At 48.4% G+C, this 27,522-nt stretch overlaps 2 protein-coding genes across 3 annotated transcripts in view; one reads left to right on the top strand and one right to left on the bottom strand.

Annotated features, from left to right (window-relative positions):
* Positions 1–817: 817 nt before the first annotated feature.
* RAB7B (RAB7B, member RAS oncogene family) lies at positions 818–26,334 on the bottom strand. 2 transcript variants are annotated; one of them, XM_050764535.1, is made up of 7 exons: positions 26,107–26,334; positions 19,036–19,111; positions 17,520–17,588; positions 16,861–16,987; positions 15,923–16,138; positions 9,018–9,143; positions 818–2,991 (listed from the first exon to the last, which is right to left on the bottom strand). In XM_050764535.1, the coding sequence occupies exons 3-7, from the start codon at positions 17,570–17,572 to the stop codon at positions 2,914–2,916; spliced, it is 600 nt and encodes a 199-aa protein (XP_050620492.1). In that variant the 5' UTR covers positions 17,573–17,588; positions 19,036–19,111; positions 26,107–26,334; the 3' UTR covers positions 818–2,913. The 2 variants fall into 2 exon arrangements, with proteins under 2 accessions (XP_050620492.1, XP_050620483.1); XM_050764526.1 differs by lacking the exon at positions 19,036–19,111 and having other exon boundaries at positions 26,107–26,333.
* RHEX (regulator of hemoglobinization and erythroid cell expansion) overlaps positions 11,332–27,522 on the top strand; it is a 113,886-nt gene continuing 97,695 nt past the window's right edge. The window contains exon 1 of the mRNA XM_050764643.1: positions 11,332–11,342. The gene's annotated coding sequence lies outside the window, so the exon portion shown is untranslated. The remainder of the gene's footprint in view (positions 11,343–27,522) is intronic.

Raw genomic sequence — 27,522 nt, 5'->3', positions numbered from 1 at the left:
CTCTGTTGTTGGGTGGCAGCCTGGAGCTGTGCCTCAGAGCGGGGCTGTGCTGGACACAGGGTGCTCTTATTCATCCTGGCCCTCTTCTTCACAGGGATGGTGATGAAGGGCTCCAGAAGAGGTGCCTGTACAGCCCCAGCCAGGCTCCAGTGGGTGCCACTTGTCCCGGCCTGAAGTCACAGCCCCCAGATGCTGCCTTCCTCTGCCAATCCCTATACCTGCTGGGGTGGGCACCGAGGGCCAGTCCCAGACTTGGGAGCAGGGTGGGAGTGGGGTGGGGGTGGTGCACAGGGAGGGCCTCTATGTGGCCCTGATTGTTGGCTCAGTTCCCTCTGCTTGGGGGATGGGTTGAGGTGTCCCCTGGTTGTGACAGAATGGAGGCTGTGGGTTCTCAGCCCCTGCAATCCCCACCCTACATTTGGAACATTCTGTCCTGGCTCCTGAGTCTGAAGAAGGTGCAAAATGTGTGGTTTGGAACTCGCATTGAATCTCAGCGTGGCTCTGGCTCTTGCAGACCCAGAATCTTTTCCATTCTAGCTGCAGTGTGTCTGAGACTCATTGTTTGCTAAGGATTGATTTCATGAATGAGTGACCTGCCCTCAGCGGGGCCCATCCTTGATTGAAGGCTCTGTTGTTGCTGTCTTGAAACTCTTAACAATGTCTGAACAAGAGACCCGGCATCTCCATTTTGCCCTGGGTTCTGTACATTATGTAGCCAGTCTCAGTTCACTTTTAGTTGTCTGCCTTTTAGTATCTTTTTCATGTCAAACCATGTAGATGTGTTTTTATAACTATAAAATCTAAGTAGCACAAAAGATAAAAACAAAGAAGGACACATTTATTATTTGCTGTGACCTTTAGAAATGGTCCACATGTCCACTGCAGTGCACAAGCTGCTATATACACACCACACTTGACAATCCAGTCTGCCTGACTCCCAGGACAGCCTGTGTGATGTGCAAAATGCCATTCCCATGAGGGCACATCATTTTTCCCCGGGACTTCTGAAGGACACAGATAGAGCTTGTGCTGTAGGCCGTGCCCCCCCGCACCCCCGCTCCTGTGCTGGCTCCATGCTGGTGTCCACTCCAGAGCCAGGTGCGGGGAGAAGCGGCTCCCAGACTCCCCTGCTGATCTCCCCCTGACCCCTAGGTGTACCTTCCAAGTCAGATGACAGTCATAGGCTAACATCCCCAGCTCTGCTTGGAACTCAGGAAAGGATACTTCTGGGTAGAAGAAAGATTCTGCGGTGGGCATGGACTTGGCCATTGAAGACCCTGAGAGGACATCTTGCCCACCCTCTGCAGGCTGGGCCCTGTCTGTGCTGCCTGGAGCCGGAAGCAAAAGATTCCAGCCTTACAATCTGCTGGGATGGAAACTCCATGAGCTTTCTTGCATCTCATTCCAGTGTTTGCCACAGATGCTGATTTCTTGCCTGAGTCATGTATATTGAAGTTTTTGCTCATTTCTTACTAGGCTTAAGAAATTGGAATTCTCTGCCTCACAAATCCCAAAGGGCTGAACATGCCCCAAGCCCGTGAACAAATTTTGAGCATGTGAAGGACAAAACCCCAGCTCCTAAAGCGTTCATGAGCACCCACTTTCTGTTCAGCCTGGAAGACAAGGAGCACTGCTGCCCTCTGGTGGTCAGGCAGCAGAGCATCAAGGAGCCTCCCAAGGGAACTGGGTCCCCTTTGCTTTGTCTTTGGGACAGTAGCTTTGAGTCTTAGGTCAATGGATGTCCTTTCACTGTTCCTGGAAAATGGCAAGCTTGTTCTTGCCTCAGGGCCTTGGGCCTTGATTCTCCCTCTCCCTGGAATGTTCTTTCTCCAGCTCTCAGGTGACAGCTGCCTTCTCATTCTCTAGCCGCCAGACCAAATGCCACCTCCTCAGGGAAGCCCTTCTGGACCACTTCGTCTAAAATAGCAACTCATCCCAGCCCCTGTCACTCTATCCCATTGCCCTGTTTCCCCTTGTTTATAGCACTTACCTGCTATTTGGAAGTATCTCTCTAGAGTCTGCATCCATTGCCTCTCTCCCTCACCAGATGTCGGCTCCAGGAGGGCAGGGTCCCTGTCTGTTTGTCACTGGACTTCAATGCATTGTATATAGTAGATACGCAAAAATACTTGTCAAAGAGGTAAATAAATGCATATCAACAACAGCTACTAGATTTAAGCACAGCTTCTGGTCTCGAAACCGCACTGTGATACAGGCAAGGCAAATATCACCCCCACAGGACAGATAAACAAATGGAGACTCAGAGATTTATGTGAGTTGCCTGAGCATCCGGCAAGGAGGAATGAGCCAGGGTCCCTCGTGCCTTCTCCTGTGCTCCCTCAGTCCTCTACCCTGGAGGGAGCAGAGGGGGTCTCAGGCACGCGAGCTTCTGCCAGGAGGTGAGGCAGGCCCAGCCCGTGGGGTCCAGAGCTTTACTCCTTCGTCTGCTTGTTGAGGGAGGCTGAGCTGTGCCATTGTCCAAAGCTTTGCTTGTGGCTGAGGGGTGTGAGGTGGGAGGGGGTGAGGAAGGTCTGTCCACAGGAGGATGTAACCAGACTCCAGTCAGTGGCCGGTCTGCGGAGATATGCGTTCTGGAGCAGGAGTGTTTGAGGGGTGGATGGGTGGGGAAATGTGCAGCCACTGTGGAAACTGTGACTTCTGCAGGGCCAGGGTTTGGCTGTGACATTTCCAGCTTCACCCAGACGCTGTCACTAGACTCAGCCTGAGCCAGGGGCTGCCCTCTGACTCTGGGCCCAGCACCGGGTCGAGGGCTCTGCCGCAGAGCCTAGGTCCCCTGCGCTGTGCTTGGGCAGGCAGTGGGGCTGGAGGGTGATGGTTATCTGTTCTCAAGCCTGGGATGACCAGGCCTGGGGCAGGCTTTGTTTCTGGGCGTCTAGAGCAGGCGTCCGGAGGTCAGCAGCATCTGCTCCTTGACTGGTCTGGCGAGAGTTTGATGGATTCTGTGAGGTGATTCTCTAAGATGCTCTGGTACTGGGGAAGGAAAGAGAGGCCAGCATTCATGTCCTGAGGTGCAGAGAGCACCGCCCACCCTTTATTTCTTAATGGGCCTCAGAGCCTGGGCTCTTGTTTCCTCCCTATTGTACTTGTGGGAAACTGAGGCCCAGACAGGGAAGCCACTGGTGTTCCCCACCCTCCTTCTTCCCTGTGTTCCCCCTCCAGCCTCTTCCCAGGAGCCCAGAGCAGGTCAGTGTCTGAATTAGCGGTCCAAGTCTCCTCACCTCCAGCCAAGTCCTATAATTTTCCATTCTCCAGAGGGGACAGCTGAGTTGTCATTTGGGCTCAGGCAGAGAGGTGATGGCCACTCCTCATTTCTCCTGGAGACCTCTTCTCGCAAATTTCCCAATACCCCCAACCTCCTTTTCATTCTGCCCGTCTCCCAGCTTCCCCTACTCGTGCCTGGAAAAACCCAGTTGGTCCTCTGTGCTGGCTGCGTCCAGGGAACCCTCCCTAAAATGGACTCAATGTTAATCCTGGGCCCTTTTGCTTCTCCAGCCTCTCCTGTCCCAACAAGGGTTCAAAGGAAGCCCCTTCTCAGTCTGTCAAGCTTCTGCCTTTCCAGCTGGCTCCACTTCTCACCAAGAGCCTGCCCCCGACCCAGTTCAGGGGTTGGGGTGATATGGAGGGGGCCCTTCTTTAAGCAGATGGGTTCCTCAGGCTGAAGGGTTTCTTCTTCAAGGAATCCCATCTCTTCACGCTGCTGTGGCCTCCGCTAGTCACAGAGCTCAATCTCCTTCATGTTCCTCCCACAGCCAGTACTGTGGTCCTCGGGGTGAGTGATGAGCATTCACTCTGTGTGGAAGGGGTTTGTGCTGCATTGGCGTGGACCTGAGCAAGGGCGGAGCCTCCTGTGTGTCACACAAAACTGTCCCTGGCAGTCCATCTCAAGTGTCCTACTCAGGGGGGCAACCTCCAGTGACAGGGGTGCTGCCTCCTCCTCTCTGATGTTATCTCCCTGGCAGCTCCCAGGCTCAGGCCAGACACCCAGCTGGTGAATGCTCGTGACCCTGGACCTCAGGAGGCGGTGTCCAGCCCTGCCTCCTGCACCTTGATGATGCTGGGCCCCCCAAATACATAAGAAGATCCCTTGACACCCCATCACTCCCTGCCATCCCCAGACTGAGCAGTAATTTAACCCGATGGCACAGAGCTCGTGATGCTGAACCTGGGGTCCAGTCCTTCGTCACAGAGTTGGTTTCTTGGGGATCCCCCATCCCTCACCCCACCCTGGTAGGATCTTGGGGCCAGCAGAGCAAGTGCCGTCGGGGGTAGGTGTGAGAGGCGTCCACATTTGTTGTATGGGCAGAGCCTGAGGTTTTCATGCCAGTGTTGCCCTAATAACATCTGCACCCTCCCATTAACGACATCATTTTCACTGACAATGGCAGCATCTTATTCCTCAGATTTTCTGCAAAACCTCCAGGCCATAATTAGGTTTCTATGTCATTCTGTTCTCCAGGCCCCAGGCCTCTTGACAACTTGTGAATCTAACTGTGCAAGTAATAAAATGCTATTCCAATGCTTGCAGCATTACAGTGGGGGTGTGACTGTGGAAGTCTGTCCCTGTCCCCCACAGTGGCCCAGTGGCCTTGCCTTAAGTCCTGCATCCTGAGGACCGTGTAAAGCTGCTGTGATTCACCGAGCAGCCACCAGCCAGCCCGCTTCCCTCCACTGGATGTGGTGATTCTGTCTTTTTCCAATTAACCCCAACAGAACTGGGCCTCTAGGCGGTACTACCGGTGCTACTGGAGCTGGGCCTGACAAGCCCCAGCAGGGATGGTATTGCTAACTTTTCCTCCCCCTCCCCCTCCCCTTTCCCTCCTCCTCCCCTTCCTCTCCCCCTTCCCCTCTCCCTTCCCCTTCCCCTTCCCCTTTCCTCCTTTCTTTGACAGGGTCTCACTCCTATGGCCCAGGCTGGAGTGCAGTGGCACAATCACGGCTCACAGTGGCCTGACTTCCCGGGCTCAGGTGATCCTCCCACCTCAGCCTCCCAAGTAGCTGGGACTACAGGCACGTGCCACCATGCCCGGCTAGTTTTTTATATTTTTGGTAGAGATGGGGTTTCAACCAGGCTGGTCTCAAACTCATGGGCTCAAACAATCCATCTGCCTTGGCAGATGTAATCCCAAAATGCTGGGATTACAGGTGTGAGCCACCATGCCCGGCTGGCATTGCTAACTTTCTAGGAGCAAAACCTCACCACCCCACATCTTTCAAAGCTGGTGGGTATCTCTTCTTTAATTATTAGGGCATCCTTCGTCATATTTTGTAATAACTAAATACCCTAAACCTTGAATGTGGCTAAATTGGTTACTAAAGTAACGTACCTACCTTCTTTCCTTTCAGAATGTTAACTGAACACCTACTCTGGTCTCTTTCAGCATGTTAACTGAACACCTACTCTGATTTCTCTCAGAATGTTAACTGAACACTTACTCTGGTTTCTTTCAGCATGTTAACGGAACACCTACTCTGGTTTCTTTCAGAATATTAATTGGACACCTACTCTGGTCTCTTTCAGTATGTTAACTGAACACCTACTCTGCACTCAGCAGGTGCCTCACATATTGCTCTTTTTACTACAAGGCTCACTTGCAGAACTCAGATGTTTCCACCGGGTGTCTCGAGGAACCTTGAATTCAATGTGCTCATGTGGACGTCATTACCCCTTTCTCTCATGAAGCCCCTGCTTTCTCCTTTGTTCCCTGTCTTGTTTGGCTCAAGGAATCACTAATCCATTGTCCCTTCATTTGCCAAGCTAGAAACCTGGTCATCAGCCTAAACTGCTCCTGTTCCTTTCTCCCTGCATCTGATCATCATCAGCTCCTGAAGTTTCTACCTCCAAAGTCTCTTTAATTCACCCTCACCTTGCCAGCTCTATCCTCTCACGCCTGGACTATTGCAGTAGCCTCTTCATCACCACCCATGGAGCCCATCCTTTCGGCAGCACGAAGCTGCCCTGCTGAAAACCCTATGACACAGCTCCATTTTAAAACAGCACGTAATGCCCTCTCTGCACTACAATAGTATTTTATTTAACCCTCACAATAACCTCATGGGGAAGATATTATTATTTGTACTTTAAAGTTAGGGAAGTGGTGGCTTAGGGAGGCTGCATGACTTGCTCAGGGACACACAGTGAGACGTAGAGCTGAGTATAAAGCCAGATCGTTCCAACTTCAGAGCCCCACCCCTGTTGGGGGCTCACTCCTTATTGTAGAAGCACCTTCCACATCCTCCTCTCAAAACACCCTGGGCTGGAGCAAATGAACCCACAATCTCCCTGGGAAGGAAGGGAAGTTCCTTATAGGAAATGCCTTTGAAAACTTTTCTTTGACTTCAAAATCTGTATTTGTAAACTTCTGTTTCATCTTAAGAATCGATGTGAATTTTACATTCTATGTCCAGTTAAGTGTGTTTGTTTTTATGTGAAAATATTTCTCCTTCAAGTTTTTAAGCAAAAAAGACACTGCAGAAAGTCGTGCCCTGTTGGGTTTCAAGGTCCTGGGTGAGCTCCTGAGTACCCTGGGTGGCCTAGCAGTGCCATGTGGAAGGCGTGGGCCTGTGGTATGGCGTCTGAACTCCTGGTTGGGCTTCACCAGGCCTTGGTGGCCTTGCTGGCTTCATCACGAACTACGTCCCCATGCTCTGACATTCCTCCACGCCAGGTTTCTTCTTCTTGCCAACGAGACCTACAGTAGGTGTCTCCTGTAAGCCCCATGAACTCATGCCTGGGTCTCTGGCCTTGGCCTTCTCTCTGCCCTTCTTCCCCTCCTGCTTACACCCACCATGGCCTACCATCTCCACCTGCAAACTGTGAATTGCCTTCCAAACCTTCTGACATGTCACTTCTCCGAGCAGGCATCCTCACTCATCCTCGCCACCAGCTGCCTGGGAGTCACCTTCTCACCTTAATCCCACACCCCACAGCACTCACGTCACTCCGGGACAGTCACTTACGGATATCTCACTCTACTGACCTCAAGTGCACTGAGGGCTGTATCTCCAGGTCTAGCCTGACAACTCAATGGATATTTATGGACTCAAATTATTTTCGTTTTATGGAGAGGAAATGGAAGCGCAGAATAGTCATATGTCTTGCCAAGGGGTCCACTTGAAAGAACCAGGGCAGGATTCAAATCCAGGCCAGTCTGACCGCAGGTACCACACCTGTGACTTTCAGACTTCTGATCAGTGCACATGCCCCATAAACATGGGGGACTGACATGGATTACTACCCATTTAGTCTTTTGCCAAGAAAGGGTGTTTAAAAAAAGCAACAAGCAGACAAGCCACTGTCTACTAAACAGCACCACGTCATAACAGCGACAGAGTCAGAAGGTCCTAATTTACCCACAATACAGTAGGAAGGACATCATTTGAAGAAGAAAGGATACTCCTTCCTCAGATAGCACAGGTGTTAACCATGCACAGACACGGGCTGTGGGCTGATGGACGCTTCCTGGTGACTAAGCATTTGGCAGTCGCTGCACTCTGTGCTTGTGGAGGATTATTGATCAATATCACCACCAAGGGCAAACAGCATTCCTCAGCACTCCAGGAGGACGGCAAGAGCAGGCACGCCTGTGCTTCGGGAGCAGACTACACCACCCACTTCTTGACCAAGCACTAAGAGATGGACACCTCGCTGCTTTCCCTTTCCTGAGACAGTGAGGGCTGGAGGGGAAGCAGAAGAGCCAGTGAGGGTCAGGGGAACCCTAAGATCAGGGCTCTGAAGCCTGAGGATGCCTAGCTGGGAGCTTCTCCCTGAGCAGCCGCTAGAGGTAGCTGCTGCCTCTCTCTGTCTGGGACAACCCCTCACTGGGGCCTGGAGCGCTTCTTTCCAGCGCAGCTGCAGAGGGCAGCCCTTGGGGGCGGTGGATGCTTCCACATAGGGGAAGCCTCCAGTCCCCTACCCTTATTTGCCCATTTCCTCAATTCAGAACCATTGCTGCGATGATGCTTTCCCCTCTCCTAAGAAGCCCATGTTGATGAGATGTGGCAGAACGATGACACAAGCCGAGTCCCTCCCCCTGCCAATCCCAGGGCTTCCAAACTCCACACCAGACTGACGTTAAAACCATGCCACTGCTTCCAGGCAGCCTTCCATGGTCTTCCCCACCTCCTTGCCAAATTCAGACGTTTTCACCTGGTGTCTCAAGGAACCTTGAATGCAATGTGCTCACATGGACGTCATTACTCGTTTCTCTCATGAAGCCCCTGCTTTCTCCTTTGTTCCCTGTCTTGCTTGGCTCATGGAATCACTAATCCATTGTCCCTTCATTTGCCAAGCTGGAAACCTGGCCATCAACCTAAACTGCTCCCTTCTCCCAATCCCTTCTTCACTTTCCCTCCTCCTCACCCCCTCCCCTGCCCTGCGGCATGGGCTGTCTGCGTGTCCCTCCTCTAGGCCCTACCCCAAGTCCTGTCCCACCATGCCACATTGTATTACAATCACTTAGGGGCCTATCTGCCTGCCTCTTCAGACAGAGGGTCCCGGGGCCTGTACAGCGCCTGCCACACACTCAACACATTCTTGACGAACCTTCATACCTAGGGGTCTACGTCTATTAATCTTTTTGATTGGAAGATGTCAGTAACTCCTGCAGGTTTGATATTTCACTTGGGTGAATGCCTGGCACCTCCTGCCAATGAAGGTTGGACTAGACCATCACTTCTCAAACCCTTCCTCAGTTAGGATCTCCAGGGCTGAGGTACAGGACTGGAGTTTTTAGATACTCCACAAGGGATTTGGTTAGTTAGCTGGACTGACAGACCGCTGACTGCACCCTCTAAGGTAGCTTTCTACCTCTGGCATTCTGCAGTTCCAGAACTGGAGTGCTGTTGAACCCATTCCATAGCTAATTAACTGAGACGATGAGCAATCCCGTCCCACCCACATCCCTGCCCGTACCCCAGATGTTCTTCTCTGGAAGCTCCTGAGACCCTCCCCAATCCAGGGGGGGGTCTTAGCAGGTCTTGCCACCACAGCCACTCACCCTCGACAGAGCCCGACTGGCCAGCATCTCAAAGGCTTGCACCACGTTGATATCATTCTTGGCACTGACTTCAAAGTAAGGAATATCTTTCTCTCTACACCAGCCTTGAGCTACTTCCTGGGGTACCTGAATGAGGGGAAGAAATAAGCATGGTTCCTGTATTATCATCATCGCCATCACCACCATTGCCACCATCACATCCTCACCATCCCCACCAGGCCCACCACCACTCCCATTTATTGAGAACCTCCCAAGTGTCTATAACTTTACATATAAATGTAGGAGGTGGGAACTGTTAGCTCCATTTCACAGATGAAAAAACGGAGGCCTGGAGAAAAAAAAAAAACTTGCCCAGAGTTTGTGAGGTTGAGCAGGATTTGAACACAGGCCTGGTGGAATTACAGCCCACTGCATTTTGCTGCCTTCCTAAGCCTAAACTAAGAACTTCTTCCACCATTGCCTCCTTTGTCAGTCCCTTCAAAGGGAGCTGCACATGAGAGACAACAACCAGGAAGGGCTGGAATGGAGGACTTTCTTCTCCAGCCCAGCTAAGGAGGCTCACACTCAGGAGACCTGTTGCTGGGCAGAGACTCGGGTCTTGGCTGACCCTGCTTCCCCAGGGTAGGGTCCTAGGAACAATTAATAAGCTCCTACTATGGGCCAAGGCACTGTGTTAAACGTCACTTTATCACATATGAACTCATCTCATCCTCTCCATAACCCTGTGAGATGGGCATTGTCAGTTCCACTTTATAGACAAAAACACTGAGGCTCAGAGAGGTTCAGCAACTTGCCCCAGATCACACAGCTGAGAGAAGGCAGAGCTTGGATGCAGCCCCAGCTCAGTGCTCCCCCTGAAGTCTGAGTCGCCCTCTACAGGGCGCTGCATAAGAACCATGCCTCTCCTCTTCTGTCTTCCTCTGGGAGCTCAGGGTCAGGAGCTCAGCTCTTGGCCTGGCACACACGAGCCACTAGGCACAGGCTGAATGACTACATCTCCACTCAAGTGCTAACGGCGTTCAACTTGTGATGTTGGCCTGGAAATGCCCTGGAAGCCCTCTGGGTTCCTTCCAAAGACAATTGGTACACCGAGTTTGATGTCTGATTATTTGGGGAAGGGGAAATGAGCACATATTGAGCATTTGCTGAGCCTGGTACTTTATAATCATCATTTCAATGTATTTAGGAGAGCCAAGGTCTTTCTCATGGAGAAAGGACCATTCCACCCCTCTCAGAACACAGTGCAGGCCGAGGCAGATCAAACACTGCCCCTGTTTAATTGTCTCTGTGGCTCCTGCAGGTCCTGGGAATGTCTGTCTTACTGGGATAAAAAGTCCCAGCTGATCTCAGCTGACCCTTTCCTCTGACTTACCATGACCAGATCTACCCAAGTGCCCGGTTATGACAGACTTTTAATCTCATTTCTCCCTGCTCTCTGTTTGGTTTCGAATGATTGCATACAGACTCCGAAATATCATTGTGATTATGTTGCAAATTAACATTCTTTTTATATCTCCCCCTCCTCCCCACCCCAACCTCAGAAAGCTGGCCTGGAAAGAAAGCTACCCAGACAGTATTTTTCACTTTTCTCTTCCAATCCCAGAGACAGTTTCATGATTTTAAAAATTGTCTCATCTTTTATTTATAAAATGAAAGTTATTTATAATTTAGGCTCTGACTCTGAAAATAAGCTCAGGGTGTGATAACTGGGGACTTGGGAAGTATGACAATTCTGCAAGTATTGCTTGCATTAATGTTACTTTTGGTCAACAATATACTATTGACATTTCACTTTTCTGGTTACAATTTTGCTTGTTCATTGGAAGGCAAACATTTGACAAAATTAGTCCAGCTGGCATCATTTTATTTATGATGCTTTTCCATCTCATGTGCATTTAAAATAATCGATTATACAAGTGCTAAAATTAGCATGTCAAATACTAATTACTAAACCATTAAGCCATCACTAAAAATAACAAAGGATATTTTTAGAAAACATGATCTTAAGTCTATGGAATCACTGGTAAATCAGAAATTACCCACCTGAGCACACAGCAAATAATTCGTGCCCCAGTGAATAAACTCCTGGTAGCACAGATGCCAGCAAAGCTGTTCTTTCTAACAAACTATTTTTTTCCCTATTACCTTCTGTAGAAGGAGCAGGGATTTTTTTTAAGCTAAATCAGTAATTTCTTTAAAATTATTCTGGCCATATATGCCTGTTTTTATTGTGGTAAATATACCTAATAAAATTTACTATTTTTAAATGAAACACTTTTTTTTTTGGAATTTTTGTTTTGTTTTGTTTTTGGAGAGATGGGGGGGGGTCTTGCTATGCTGCCCAGGTTGGTCTTGAACTCCTGACCTCAAGTGATTCTCCCACCTCAGCCTCCCATAGTGCTGGGATTACAGATAAAATGTACCTGACTCATTGTAACCATTTTTAAGCATACGGTTCATGGGTATTCAGTACATTCATATTGTATTCACACTGTACATTCCCCACTATTCATCTTCAGAACTTTCTCACCTTCCTAAACTGGCTATATATATATTATAAATATGTGTGTATATATATATATGTATGCATATGTGTGTATATATGATGTATGTGTGTGTGTGTGCGGTTTTTTGTTTTGTTTTGTTTTGTTTTTGACAGTGTCTTGCTCTGTCGCCCAGGCTGGAGTGCAGTGGTGTGATCTTAGCTCACTGCAGCCTCTTCCTCCCGTGTTCAAGAGATCCTCCCAGCTCAGCCTCCCGAGTAGCTCAGAATACAGGTGTGCCACCACACTCGGTTAATTAAAAAAAAAAATTTTTTTTTTTTGTGGAGATGGGGTCTCGACATGTTGCCCAGGATGGTTCCGAACTCTGGGCTCAAGCTGTCCCCCAACTTTGGTCCTCCAAAGTGTTAGGATTACAGGCGTGAGCCACTGGACCAAGCTGCAGTACATTTTAAATACTAATTTTCTTCTTATTAGATAGGAGAAGCTGCTGTATTTTCCCAGCTGTCCCTTGGAGATAATAATAAGGAGGATCATTTCCTCGTTCCATTATTTCCATTATGGAAATCACATCCTTCCTATTATTACTCAGTCTCAGGAAGTCTGTGTTCTGGTCTCCACCCCGCAGAGGAGGTAATGGAGGCATATGGACCAGGTGGGCGGGTGTGAGCCCGCATCTGCGGGACGGGCTCCGAGGAAAAGGCGCCCCACAAGAACGTACCTCTTGGCTCCTTCTCCATGTCAACACCTGGCCAGGGGAAGGCAGAGCCCTTGCTAGGTTTGTGCAGAGTAAAGACATTTGAAGGCTGGCACTTCCCAGCCTCCACTCTTGGGGCTTTATAATCCCAGGTCTCAGAATTAAAGTCCTTCTGCTCTCTCCCACTCATCTCCTCCTCTCCACGTCCCTGTTCTGATTTCACTATCACTCAGTGCCTCTTCCCCTCCCCTATCCTAGTCCACCTCCCCTACAAACCCCATCCCTGGGCCTACCTTGTTGGGAGACAGGCTCCCTTCTCCTCCATCCTCTCCTCACCCCTCCTCCACCTCTCCAGGGACCTCCCTGTCTGGCTGAACCCTGGTTTTTCCTAGAGTCATGCTTCCCCAGCGCCCCCTCTTGCCTTCCGCACTGGGGCTATTTGCAGACTTTACTCATCACAGATCCGAGAGAGGGGGCTGGCTTGCCTGGTGCCTCACTGCCTCTTTCAAACCTTTGTTCTTCCTCTCTCTGGGCACCAAAGCTCACCCAACCCTGAGGCTTGGATTGGACCCCCTCTACTCCCGCAAGTCAACACCTGCCTTCCTCACCTTGCCAGATGCCCCTCATTCACTAAACACTTGCCATCTAGTGAGGCTTCCTAACCCCTCAACACACAACGGCCACCTCTCATGGTAGCCTCAGAAATCCTTTGCTGCCCACATTCTCTCCATGTCAGCCTCTTCCTCTCAGGACCTCTGTAAAAGAAGAAACCTGGTCTCCTGTGCCCTGATCTCCTTTCCCTCAACCCCCTCAGGCCCTCCCTCCTGCTGCCCTGCTCCCCAGCCTCTGCCACCCCAGCCCTGGCCCTTCCGCCTTCCCTGGTCCCTCTTCTTTCCTTCATGGTTTCTTGGTGCCCTCACAGCTCTGTCCTTCCTCTTCTCTTGGTTGGAAAAGCCCTAGTCCAAAGTTCCTTGCTCCTGGCTTGTACCCTACACAGACCCCACCTCAAACTCATGGTCTCCTCCTTCGGTGGAGTCCTTGGTGTCACCCATCAGATCTTGTCCTTGTCCCCAAGTGGCTCCTCCTCCCACTTCTTCCAAGAGTAACTGGCAAAGCTTCCTCATGGTTCTTAAGCCTCGTATTGGTTTCCTCCCTTTCAACAGAAGATGGCACCTCTTATTTCACTGACTCTTGGTCTTGTACTTCCCCAGCTTCCCTCCCCCGACCCTACAGACAAGAAACAAGATGGAAGTTAAAATGAAAGTTTTGGCAGAGGCACAACAACTGGACAGATGTCAGAGATAAAGCAAGTGGAGACAGTCCACCCTGGGTACATATCCCCAAAGGCTCATGACCAAGACTCTCTTGGATGACTTGAAATCCCACAGCATGGATATAAAAGGCTTGAAAATGAGGATTAGGAGGGATTTCCTTGGAGAGAGTTGTATTGTGGGTACAACTACCCCTGCTTCTCCCAAGAGGAGGAACAGGTAAGGACTCACCTCTAGCTGAAAGATGGTGTTGAGGAGAGTCGTTAATGTACAACCCCTGGAGTTTGGTGGACATGGTGGACTGGTGTCTGACACATACCTGAGGTATCTGAGGCAACAGGCAACAGGGCAGAGAGAGAAGAGGCTGCACCGAGCACCAGCTTACCCTTGTCCCCCAGTGGAGCCAGAACGCATGTGTGTACCTTGTGAAGGACATGTGGATTCAACAAAGAGAGAGAGAGAGCAAGGGAGAGAAAGAGAGTGCACAACAGGCTGGGGCTGGCTAAATCCCACTTAGAAACTGCTTGGAGGAAAAGGTGACCCCCATGGGGTGGGGATGCTGAAAGCTAGGGGTTGGGGAGGAGAATGCAAGACCCTTGTCATGGGAGGTACAGCGAAATGTTCTCAGTGGAGACTTCCAAAGGACCCACACGAGTGACCCACAGAAGAAAGAGCTTGCAACACCTGTCAGGCCAGAGAGTGCGAGACTGTCTTTTTTTTTTTTTTTGAGACAAAGTCTCACATTGTTGCCCAGGATGGAGTGCAGTGGTACGATCTCGGCTCACTGCAACCTCCGCCTCCCTGGTTCAAGCGATTCTCCTGCCTCAGCTTCCCAAGTAGCTGGGATTACAGGCACCCACCACCATGCCCAGCTAATCTTTTGTATTTTTAGTAGAGTCGGGGTTTCACCATGTTGGCAAGTCTGATATTAAACTCCAGACCTCATGATTCGCCTGCCTTGGCCTCCCAAAGTGTTGGGATCACCGGCATGAGCCACCGCGCCCAGCCAAGACTGTCTTATGATAGTACCAGTCAAATTAGAATTGCCCTGCTCTCCTGACCTCTTCTCCCTCTTCCTGCTTTACTCCTGACAGGGTCTGAAACTGGAATTACTACCCCAGACAAGAGGAGGAAGTGTGGATGGACATTAAGCTTGGCGGTGAGATTCTAAGGACCTATTCCCTCTCTTAGACCACAAGGTTCTCACCCACAGCTGATCCCAGTGGGGGAAAAATGGAGACACCTTGCCTTTGAATGAACTTAAGACCTTGCTTATTATCTGAGGCTGGATATTTGTAATTAGAGAATTGACATGGAGTTTACAACCTGAAGTGACCACGGAACAGATGACTCCTAGATCTCTATTTCCAGCACATACTTCTCCTTTGAAATTTCATTCTTATGCATTCCAAAGCCTGCTGGCCATTTCCAACTAGTTGTACAAGCTCCTCAAACTCAGCATGTCCAAACCAAAAATGTTTCTTTCTCTATGAACCAGAGGCTCTCTCTTCTGTAGATGGTAGCTCAGTTGGAAGCACCATCCCTCCCTCCCTTTCTCCATGCATAAACACACTTCATCACGCCAAATGATGCCTCATTTCCATTGCTTTTCTCAATTTGAACCATTGTGAAAATGCAGTTCAGACAAGATGATCCAGTTCCCCATTACTTTTCTCTATTTGAAACACTAAAAAGAGAAACTTGGTTTAAACAGCTCTTTTTGGTGGCATCTGGACTTTTGGCCCAAGAGCATCTTTTACAAATTCAGTCTGCCATATTCTTTCCTCATTAGTAGGCAAGGATTAAAAGTGCTGTCTTCTCAGCGCCCTGTAATGGTAAACACAAGTGGGGTCACTGTAGTCACAGGGCAGACCAGCTGTCAAGCGGTTAACCCGATGGTCTGGAATATGGTTCAGCTAATAAAAAAATTATTACTTCCCCAGAAAACTTGTATACCCAAGAATTTGTAACTGCAGACCTCCAACTTGACCTAGGCAGAAACCCTGTGCTACAGATTAATTCAAATTCCACTGAGACCTGCCTCCTGCCTACATCTGATGCCTTAACTCCTCCGTTTCCTGTCTCTGGACAAAATTGCCTTTAGTTCTCAGTTTATATCATGCTGTTTATTCAGCCCAGAACGCAACTCTTCTAGGAAGCCTGTCCTATATTCTAGGCTTGGGTAGATGCCCCTTTATTATGGCTCCTTAATGCCCAAGGTATATCTCTATTATTTCATTTACCATATGGTATCGTAATTATCATTTTATTTTATAATTATCTTTTAAAGTGTCTGTATCCACTACTAGACTGTGAAATTCCTGAAGTAAGGACTATGCCTGATTCAGCTCTGTATGTGTGGGACCTAACACTGTGCTGGGCACATAGTGGATGCTCATATAATATTTGTTGAATGAATAAATGAATGAACAGTACCTTCCGGTCTGCCAGATCAATCTTGTTCCCCAACAACACCATGGGATAGGACTGCTCCATGGGGACAATCTTGGCCAGGACGTCACCCCGCCAGATATCCAGGGCTTCAAAAGACTCCAGGTCGGTGACATCAAAAGCTAGGATGCAGCCATCGGAGCCTTTGTAGAATGTGGACACCATGGAGCGGAACCGCTCCTGACCGCCCGTGTCCCATATCTGGAGGGGAAAGCAGCCGCCCCATGGGACTGTGATGAGTGGCTGGAAGGTGGCCCAGCTGGGTTACATCATGTCAAGGCTTCTTGTGCTGGGTAGGGAGCAGCAAGCCCTGGTACAGGTGCATATGGTTCTTTCACACCGAGGCATCTTGACCCTCCCACACACATACACTCCAACACCTTTGCGGTAACATTTAACATCCTGAGAGTAATTTCACATCCGACCTCTCATTTTTCCTCTGGGTCATCAAGGTGGGAATTGTTATTCCCATCTGACAGATTTGGAAACTTGGACCTTGGGAATGTCTTGCCTAAGATCACCTGCCAAGTTTTCCAGAGAACCTGAGACTAGGCATGGGGACTCTCAACTCCTGGATTAATGCCCTTCCTTCTAGATCAGGCATCAGCTTTTTTTTCTATAAGGAGCAGATAGTAAATATTTTAGGCTTTGCAGGTCATTCTGTCTCTGTATGCCAATTATTACTCAACTCTGCCATTGTAGTGCATAACATGATAAGTTAACCAATGGGTATGGTTGTGCCCCAGTGCAGTCTTATTTACAAAAATAGGAGGTGGACCAGATTTGGTCCATGAGCTGAAGTTTGCCCATTTCTGCTCTAGACCTTTCCAGCTCTGGTGCACATTGCTACATGAGTGGCTGTCGGGGTGTGGGGCGGATTTTCAGTGTATGTACTTTGAAGAGGGAAAAGGAAGGCTGCTCACCTGTAGCTTCAAAGTTGTGTCACCCAATATGATAATCTTGGAGAGAATGCTGGCCCCCAGCGTGGTCTGGTATTCTTCATAAAACGTCTTGTGCACATACTGGTGAAGGAGGGAGGTCTTTCCCACACTGAGGAAAATTCCAGACACATGTGAACACACACATGCAAACACACGTGCACATGCTTCCATACCATTCTCAGAATCTCCCCAGGCCCCTCTTGCCAGTGTCTCTCCCTGAGATTCTGAATTTCAAATTTCTGTGGTCCATGGACCACACTTTGAATAGCAAGGGAGTAGGAAATGGTTTCCAGAAGTAGAAGCCAAGCAGAGTGAGCAGAGTAGTCTGGAGACAGTGGAATATCTTACAGTGATGGTCAGGTTTTTTCTGTGTGTGTAGGACGTGGGAGGACAGATAGATGCTAAATGGCTTGCCTAATTCACACAGCTGGTTACTGCAGAGTCACTGCAGATCTAGGACTAGAAACCATCTGTTTACACACAGCTTCTTTCTCCCAACTAAGCTTTTTGGAGGGTGGGATACCGTTGCTGGTGTCACCCTGAATCAGAAAGGGACCTATGGGAGATGGGAACACACCGGGAGTCTCACTGTCCTTGGGTGAGGGGCTGCTTCCCAACTCCCAGAGCTGAGCTTGGCTTACCCAATGGCTCCGACGATTATGAGTTTCAGGTCCACCTTCTTCCGGGGATTCATGGAGGGGCTTCAGAGCCTGTAAGGAAACAGAGGTCATCCACATGCTGGCCAGTGTTCCTTACAGCCATTGTCACTGAGTGTGGCCTCTGCTTTCCCCTTTTAAATGGGCAAGTTACTGCCCTGGAGACTGGGTGGGGTTCTCCGAAAGAGGCACATAATTCAGCAATCTTCATACATCTTCTCCCTCACTTTCCCTGGGGGCCTCCCCAAAACTGGAAGGGTGGTGACCCTCCAGAATGGGTAAATCTCTCATCCCTCTGCTCTACCAACCCAGCTCTTGGAGGCAGCCTGGAGTGCCAAGAAGGCAGGACCGGATTGAACACAGGCCTTGCAGACAGCCCAGCCTGGAGCCAGGGATGGAGGGGCGTGCAGGAGGAAGAGATGGGGGTGGGCAGGACAAGGGGTCCATTGTCAGGACTGCCCAGAGGCTCTGGGTGGAAGAGTGCCCCTCCCCCAGTCTGAGGTCTTGCTGCAACTGCAGAATCAAAAGGCTCCTCTCTAATGCAGCTGGCAGGGGTGTAATTCATCCATGTTTCTGGAAAGCTATTGGCAGCAAGTGTTGAGAGCCTTAAAAATGTTCCCACCCTCCACTTCTAGGAATTTGTCCTAAAGAAATTATCTGAAATGTGAGTAAAGACTTGTTCAAGAATGTTCTTCACTGTACTGTTTATAAATATCCAACACTAAAGTAGTGGTTAAACCATAGCACACAATGAACTATTAAGCAGCCATTAAATGGAGTTTTTGAGAATATTACAATAATATGGGGAAACGCTCATGCCCTAGGATCTAAATAGGATCCTAGGATGCCTTAAGATCTAAATAGAAAACGGAAGATGGTAAACTGTACACAAAATACCACCCCAACACTTAAAGGAGTTCCCACTTGTATAGAAAAAGGCCTGGAAAGAAATATATTAAAAATTCCAGCAATTCCACCACAGGATATATAGACAAAGGAAATGAAATCAGTATGTCTACACTCCCGTGTTCACTGCAGCATTGTTCATAGTAGCCAAGATATGGAATCAACCTAAGTGTCCATCAATGAAAGAAAATGCAGTACATGTACACAATGGATACTGTTCAGCTTTAAAAAAAACTTACAATTTATGACACCATGGGTAAATCTGGAGGACCTTATGTTAAGTGAAATAACTCAGGGAAAGAGACAAATACCATATGATCTCACTTGTATGTGGAATCTAAAAAAATTGAACTCATAGAAGTAGAGAGTAGAACAGTGGTTACCAGGGGCTGGGCTGGGTGGGCAGTTGGGGAGATGTTGGTCAGAGGATAAACTATTTCAGTTAGCTAGGAGTAAATTCAAGAGATATATTACACAGCATGGTGACTACAGTTAACAACAATGTGTTGTATTCTTGAAAATTCCTACTAGAGTTTATATTAAGTGTCCTCACCACTAAAAGATAAGTATGTGAGATAATGCAGACGTTAATTACCTCAATTTAGCCATTCCACAATGTATGCATACTTCAAAACAACATCTTGTATATGGTAAGTGTGTACGATTTTTATCTGTCAATTAAAAAACGTAGGTTATTAATTCTGGGTGGTAGGAAATCACATGATTTTAATTTTTTTCTCTATGCTTTTTAATATGTTCTTTTTTTTTTTTTTTACAATAAATATGTCTTGTTCCTATAAGAGAAATGTAAATGTGTGTGTGTGTGTGTGTGTGTGTGTGTGTGTTTAACAAGGTAAAGCAAAACTGTTGTAGGATACACGCTTAACTGGCCCTTTGTTTCACCCATACATGCACATATGCATCCGGGTCGTTTGTCTTTGGATGCACTAAGCATGCTGAGTAAACCTTGATTTGACTCTGCTCAGATGAGGTGTCAAAAGTCGGCCAGCTTGTATTTCCCCTGGTACTTGGAACAAAGCTGTAAATAGGACATCCTAAGGTGTTGGTTCTGGTTCTCACTTTGCCAATGTGTGACCATGGGCCAGTTACTTCCCCTCTCTGAGTCTGGGCTTTCCAACTGGAGAATGAACCAGCTAAGCCCCAAAGACTCAAGATGTCTTGTTGGTGAAAAATGCCTTATCTGCTGGAGCTGGACCTCATTGGCCATGAGAGTTGAGACACAAAGTTAAAACGGGAATCCCCCAGAGATTTAGGATTGTTAGTGTCCCCTTCATGAACCATGTCATGGACTGTATTAGTCTGTTCTCATGCTATAAAGAACTGCCTAAGACTGGGTAATTTATGAAGGAAAGAGGTTCAGTTGGTTCCGCGTGGCTGGGGAGGCCTCAGGAAACTTACAGTCATGATGGAAGGGGAAGCAAGCACATCCTTCTTTACATGGCAGCAGGAGAGAGAAGTGTATAGCAAAGTGAGGAAAAGCCCCTTAAACAACCATCAGATCTTGTGAGAACTCACTCACTATTGTAAGAACAGCATGGGGGAACCACTCCCATGATCTAATTACCTCCCACAAGGTCTCTTCCCCAACACATGGGAATTACAATTCAGATTACAATTCAAGATGAGATTTTGGGTGGGGACAAAGCCAAACCATATCATGGACCAAAGGTGATTTGAAGCTCTGCTCAGAGCTGTTTGTCCCAGGAGCTGGAGTTGGTGGCACTGGAACTTCTGCTGTAACCCGAGAGTGCTGGGTTGGCATGGTGAGCAATGGGTCTTCTTGATGGTCCATCCATTCATGCTTCAAATGCCTACATGCCTACTGCATGCAAAGTCTTGTACTAGACACTGGGAACAGCACAGAGATGGAACAAATAGGAATCCACCACAGGGAGTCATCAAAGAAGAAAGGACAGGGGCTGAGTGATGGCACCAGAGAGAAAGTACACAGCACCCCAGGAGAGGCACAGGGAAAGTGCTTGAGAATTCAGCAGAACTAGGTCCTGAAGAAATGAAGCATGTGGTTGGGGAGGGAATGAAATAACCAAAGCCTTGGGAACAGATGAATGGAGAAAGTGGCCGATTTGCTTCAGGGAAGGGTGAGGTGAAAGGTGTAAAGGAAGGAAAGGCTGGAGAGAAAGCAAGATTAAGATGGACTGTGAATATCTGACCAAAGATCCTGGCATTGACTCAATCATTCATTCATTCATTCACTCAGCAAACATTTCCTATATTCCAACATGTAGAATAAGGCAGTTCAAGGCTTGAACCTGGGCTGGCATTTTGTAACGGATGCTGCTGTCCACGAGGGAAATCAGTCAAAGGAGAAATGGTTCAGAAACCCCTGAAAAAGCATGGCTCTCGAAGTATTTGTTATCACTTTGGAAGGGGCCTAGGAGCAAAGGGAAGCTGTTTCCTAAAGGCATTGATACAACATGCTAGCTTAGCTTTAAAAAGCAACACAATACCTTAGAAAGAAAGTCAGAACCAAAGGCAGGCAGGAAAAAGCGGGAGAAGAGGCAGCACTGGCTGAGCCCCTGCAGTGGGCTGTGCTAAGTATTCCACCGAGGGCAGGCCATCTTCACCATCACCCTCTGAGACAAGTACAACCAAGCTCCAAGAAGCTGAGTAATCACAATTCACCCAAGCCTGCACAGGGGGTAAGTAGAAGAGCTAGTATTTGAATCAAAGTCTGAGAAGGCAGGGTGCGGTGGCTCAAGCCTGTAATCCCAGCACTTTGGGAGGCTGAGGTGGGCGGATCACGAGGTCAGGAGTTCGAGACCAGCCTGGCCAACATGGTGAAACCCCATCTCTATTAAAAATACAAAAAAAAAAAAAAAAAAAAATAGCTGGGCTTGTTGGCGCACACCTGTAATCCCAGCTACTTAGGAGGCTGAGGCAGGAGAATCCTTTGAACACGGGAGGCAGAGGTTGCAGTGAGCCGAGATCACACTACTGCACTCCAGCTTGGGTGACAGAGTGAGACTCCGTTTCAAACAAACAAACAAAAAACGCTGAGAAGACTTTCCTGTGTCATGCCTCCTAATCATCAGAGTTTGAACCCATAGAATCTGTGTGCACAGGAATCTAGGGGATTGGGCTCAGATTTGGTGAATTTCAACAAAATCCTAGGAGAGTTGGAGAAGACAGAGAAAGGCTGCCAAAGTGGCAGAGAGGTACAGTGGGGATAGAGAGAACTGGAGTTGCCCAACGGAGCTATATGTAAGGACTGACCACAGGGTCAGAGACACAGCATGCTAGGCAGAGGGCAATGCTTTCACACGCTGTCACAGGACCATGCAGCAGTGCTGGAGTACATCTCATGTTACAAGCTAACATTTGTTTGGTGGGCACTGTGCTGAGGGCTTTGTGAATACACAAATACACAATAGCATTGTGAGGGTTAAACAAATTATACATTATTATAATACACTGAACACATAGAATACAATATTCATAGAATATTGTTATACATTTACTGGCACAAATTAAGGACTCAAGAAACGTTAGCTATTTTATCGCACACAAAGATAGCCTGTGAGACTGATACTATTATTATCTCTGTTTTACCATTGAAGAAACGGACGCTTAGAGCGGTTAAGCAGTTCAGCCCTAAAAATAGAAAGCCTGCACGTGTCAGAGCAGGGTTTGAAGCTGGGATTGGAGTCCAGGCCTAACCCGAGAGCCGGCTCTCTTAACTACTGGGTTCTACTGTCTGTAAAACTAGAATGAGACTTACATGCCCTGCTCCGTAGTGCCCCTGTTAGAGAGCTCAGGGGCTGGATGGGTGAGGGTTTGATGCAGGGAGGCCACGACGAGGAAGGTAGAAGGTATGTGTGAGACACATAACGGTAGATCACTATGCACAATGTGTAAAGCACTCATAGATAATAAAAGGCAACACACCTATCAAAAATGGGCAAAGAACATGAACAAGTTACCAAATGAAATCTTATAAAGAATTAGTAAGCTTTGAAAACACACTCAACCTTACTATCAAGGAAATTGACATTTCAAAATACCATTTATTTTCACCCAGTAGAGTGGCAAAAATTTAAAAAGATTGATGACAATGTTTGGGGTTGGCAAGTGTGTTGGGGAAACACTCTTGTATATTATTGGTAGAGCATGAATTAGCATGGTCTTTTTGGAAGGCAATTGGACAATATCAAAACTTAATATGCACACAGCCTAGGTTCTCATTCTAGGAATCTGTCCTACAGTAATACTCACACATAAGCTCAAACACATATGTGTACAAAGGTGATTGCTAAAGCATTGTTGTAATCTAACTGTCCATCAGTATGAGACTCTCTACATAAAGTCTGATCCATTAATACTCTGGAACAATTGGAAGTTTTATTATTTATTTATTTATCTATCTATTTAGAGACAGGGCCTCATTCTTTTGCCCAGGCTGGAGTGCAGTGGCATGATCATAGCTCCCTGCCACCTCAAATTCGTGGGCTGAAGTGATCCTCCCGCCTCAGCCTCCCAAGTAGCTGGGACTACAGGTGTATGCCACCATGACTGGCTGATTTTTTATTTTTCATTTTTTGTAGAGATGGAATCATGCTTTGTAGCCCCAGTTGATATCAAACTCCTGGCTTCAAGTGATCCTCCCACCTCGGCCTCTCAAAATGCTGGCATTCCAGGTGTAAGCCACCACGCCGGGCCAAGGGCAGTTTTAAAAACACGAAATAATGAAGTGGGAAGCTATACATGAGGCCTTTAAGTAAGAAAAAAGAAAATCACTGAATGTTTTATATGGTGTGATACAGAAAGCTAAGGGGAGATATACATTAAATGATTCATAAGAGAGATGGGAAAGGTAGATTAGAGGCTGAGAGCTATCGTTTTATGTTATATATGTTTTGCTTTAAAAATTTGTTACACAAGCCTAAGTTGTTTTTGTAATTTAAGAATATCAACTAATCACTTAACATTTCTTTAAAAAGACGTGTGGATGGCAGGCCAAAGTAATTTGAGCGTGATTTCAGATAGGACAAATTCCTTCTGTGGGCAAGAGAGTGAGGCCATCTGGTGCCATGGAGTGATCGTGAGTTCAGGACTCAGAATTCTCATCCCAGCTCCACACATCTGTGACCTTGGGTGGGTTACTGAACCTTGGGGCATTTGTTCCCTCATGGGTAAAATGGACATCACTCGTGGCTGTGGCTTCCTCTGCAGGTGACATGTGTCATGATCTTATAGCACAGCAGGGTCCCCAAGTTGGGAAGGATCCAGATAATTGTTTACCAACTGGGAGACGGGGTGAGTCTAGAGGCCACGGTCCTGGTTGGTCATGCTTGCCACTTCCTATGATGTAAACACTTACACCATGGCTGACTTCAAGCCACCAGATGGAGCCTGCTCCAGTACACTCCTACAAGGACCTCAAATGTCATTGATGCCAAGCACCACCCTGTGCTTGAGTCATCTCTTCCACATCCACAAAAGGTAGAGCCAGACCGGCCCCATGGAGCTGCCTCCCGCTCCTGGGAGTATTTCTCCTGAGGGCCACACAAAAAGTGCTCAAGATCCTTGTAAGTTACCTCGGCCTTAACTTTGGACTCCTGCATCTCACCTCCTCCCTGCTTCTTTCCCCTGGATGCTCACTCTGGGTGTGCTGCCGCTGCAGGTTCCCCTACCCCATCCCAGAAGGGTAGGAGTTTGCTGAGGCTGCTATTTTATAAGAGCCTAGTCCTTGGGCCCAGTGTCACTAGGAGCAACGAGAGAGTGACTGGGACCAGGTCTGTGAGAAGTGGGGGCGGCGTGTGGGGTGACACAGGCTGGCTCACCTAGGAGGCACATTCAGATCTCATACAGTGGTTGGAGTCCCTTTCCATGTCATCTCTGCTGGGCTTTGGCAGTAGCTGTCTTTTTAAGCCTCATCCCACCCACTCAGCTGACTCAGATGCTTCAAACCAGGGAATCCTCCTAGAGGCCAGGCTGAGTCATCCTCTACAGTTAAGTAACAGTGAAAAGCAGGATTGAAATGCAAGACTCTGCCTTCTGCCAGCCCTGGTCCACACAGAGCAGAACTTGCAGTGACTCACTCCCCACTGGAGGTCCCTAACTCTTTCCCCTTCTTGCCTAGCAGCACTTCTAAGCCTGGAGTCCTGGTCCTGCCCATTTGCCAAAGCTACAGGGTAGCTCAGCCCCTGTGGAGTAAGAAGGACTGAGTTGTTGCCAAGCCCCTGGGCCTGGGACCAGCCCTCCAAAAACATTGGAACCCCCTTCGCTCTCACTTCTCACTTCCTTTCTCTCCTTACCCCGCTGACTCCAACCTGAAACCAGGCACAATCTTCTGTCCCATCTGTGTTGTGTAGGGTATCACTTCTGCTGACAGGAGACTAGTGAGCAGGGGCAGGTGAGGATTCTGAAGCAGACAGAGTCTCCCGCCCCCATCATACTATCCTACTAGGCTCTCGTCCACTTTCAGGACCTTCCCTCCCGATCCCATACCTTGGAAAAGGACAAATATATCCACCCTAAAAAATAATGGGACCTACAGTCTTGGAAGCAAAGTTTGTCTGTGAAAAGAGGCTATGTAGAGAGCACAAGGCTTTGTTACCTCCCAGTAATGCTCACAATTCTGCCTCACCCACCTCAACCCTAGCAGGTCTAGACCTGCTCCCTCTGGGAAGTGCACCTACGGCCCTGGTTTCAGGAGGCTCGGTGCTCTTTTCCTTTAGGTTATTTGTGGGTTTTGTCTCCTCGAGTAGACTGTCCATTCCTGGAGGGCAGTGCTGTGCCTCACACTTCTCTGTATCCCACTAAAGAGCCTGACCAATGCTGGGATTCTAGAGGTTTCCATGAACAACCGTCCATCCACTCATCCATCCATCTGTTCATCTGTCCGGCACAGGCAGGGTGTGCTTACTAAGCCCCAGCACTGTGTAGGTCTAAAGATATAGACAAGTTACTATCTCCGTGGGAACTTTTTGGTGGGAGATTGATCTGTAAGCCCAAAGAAATTATTTGTATTAATACATAATACCTAGCAATTATAGAGCACTTGCAGTTTACAAAATGCCACTGAAGCCCAGTGGACTCCTGGGTCAAGAACAACTAGTTGGTGGTAAACTGGGTATAGAACCCAGATCCGTCTGACCCTATTCATTGGCTCCCCTGGCATTGCAGCACTGGGCAAGGAGAAATATTTATGATTTAGAACAGGAGTGACAATTTCCTACTCCAGGGGCCAAGCTTCCCCTGATGAGACCCTGGCCAACACAGTTGCATCCCAGAAGGCACTCTGTCAATGTCACAAGGGGACTCTGGGTGCCAGCAGGGTTTTGCCCTCATCCAGGGCTCTAGTTTCTGGCAGGTCCTGCAGGTTTGAGGCAGCAGCGCCGCCCTCTTCTGACGGGGCCAGCAGCTGCGTCCTGGGACTGATGGCCCCTGTGGGTCGCGAGCTGGGCCCCAGCTCTTCGCACAGGCAGGGAAGTCCTTTCTTGCTGCCACACCCTGGGAGCTTCTCCAGGGTGGGATCTTTGGGCTGGATCTAAACTCTGAAGCTGCCAGATTGGAAATCTCATCCTTGCATTCCCTGCCTCCACTCCTCCACCCAAACACCCAAATAACTCCCAGGGCTGCGGGGGCAGACAGAAGCACTGAGACAAACTCCCGGGGCACTTACAGCTGTGGCTGCGCAGCACTCGGCCTCCGCTCTGAGGGCGGCTGGGAGTCCTCTCTCAGTCTCGTGGTCTCTTCTTAGAGCGATGGTCTCAGCAGGGCCAAGCAAAAGGCTTTGGGACAAAGACGGGCCAAAAAAAAAGTCTGTTGAAGCCACGCCACTTCCCTCTGAGTTTTCCTCCTCTGCATCTCGTGCACAGACTTGGGAAAGTTGCAAAAGAGGCTGGGCCGGGTGACCTCAGCTGTGTGGGTGGAGGGGGTGGAGTGGAATGGAAAGGCTGACTGGATTTGGGCCCTTGAAGAATTTCATTTATAGGAACCCTGGCCCATGGTGATGGGAGCTGTGGGTCAGGGGCCTGCAGGGTAACATGCCCCATTTGTGGCCACCATAAACAGCCTCTGGTTGGCTTAGAAACCTCTTCTGCTGCTGGAAGGCACCCAGTAAAGGAGCCCTTTTGTTTTCGTTGAGGTTTTAGATACACATGGGTAGAAGATTCAGTCTACCATCAGCCTGGTAGGAAGAGGTTCTGGTCCTCATGCTTTGCCCTTACCCCAGTACCTGTACACACACACACACACACACACACTCCTCCCCTACGCCAACACACACAGCACACACACAGATAAAACACATACATGCCACACACCACACGCACTACCCACACACACCCCACACATGCACATCACACACACAAACAACACCCACACATACCACGCACAATATACACACAATATACACACCACACACACATACACACCACATACACAAACACCACACATCACACACATCACACAAACACACCATACACACACACCACACACACACACCACACATGCACACCACACACAAACACCACACATACATACCACACAACACACACACTTCACACACACACCACACATACACACCACACACAAACATCACAGATACATATCACACACAACACACACAACAAACACACTGAACACCACACATACATACCACACACAACACACACTACATAAACACACCACACATACACACCATACACAAATATCATGCATACATACCACAATACACACAAAGCACAAACACACCACACACAGCACACATACATACCACATACAAGATACACACCACACATACACACCACACACAAACACCATACATACATATCACACACAACACACACTACACACATACACACCACACACAATACACACATACTACACAAACACACCACATACACACCACACACAAACATACCACATACACACCATACACACCACTATGCACACACACCACATACACACACATACACACATACACACACCACACACACATACATACACATCACACACAGAAACAATACATATACATACCACACACAGTATACACACCACACACACAAACTGCATACATACCACACACAATACACAC

This window comes from Macaca thibetana, chromosome 1 (assembly GCF_024542745.1).
Source record: "Macaca thibetana thibetana isolate TM-01 chromosome 1, ASM2454274v1, whole genome shotgun sequence".
Classification (NCBI taxonomy): Eukaryota; Metazoa; Chordata; class Mammalia; order Primates; family Cercopithecidae; genus Macaca; species Macaca thibetana.
Note: the sequence above shows the minus strand (reverse complement) of the source record. Positions and strands in the feature narration are given on the sequence as shown.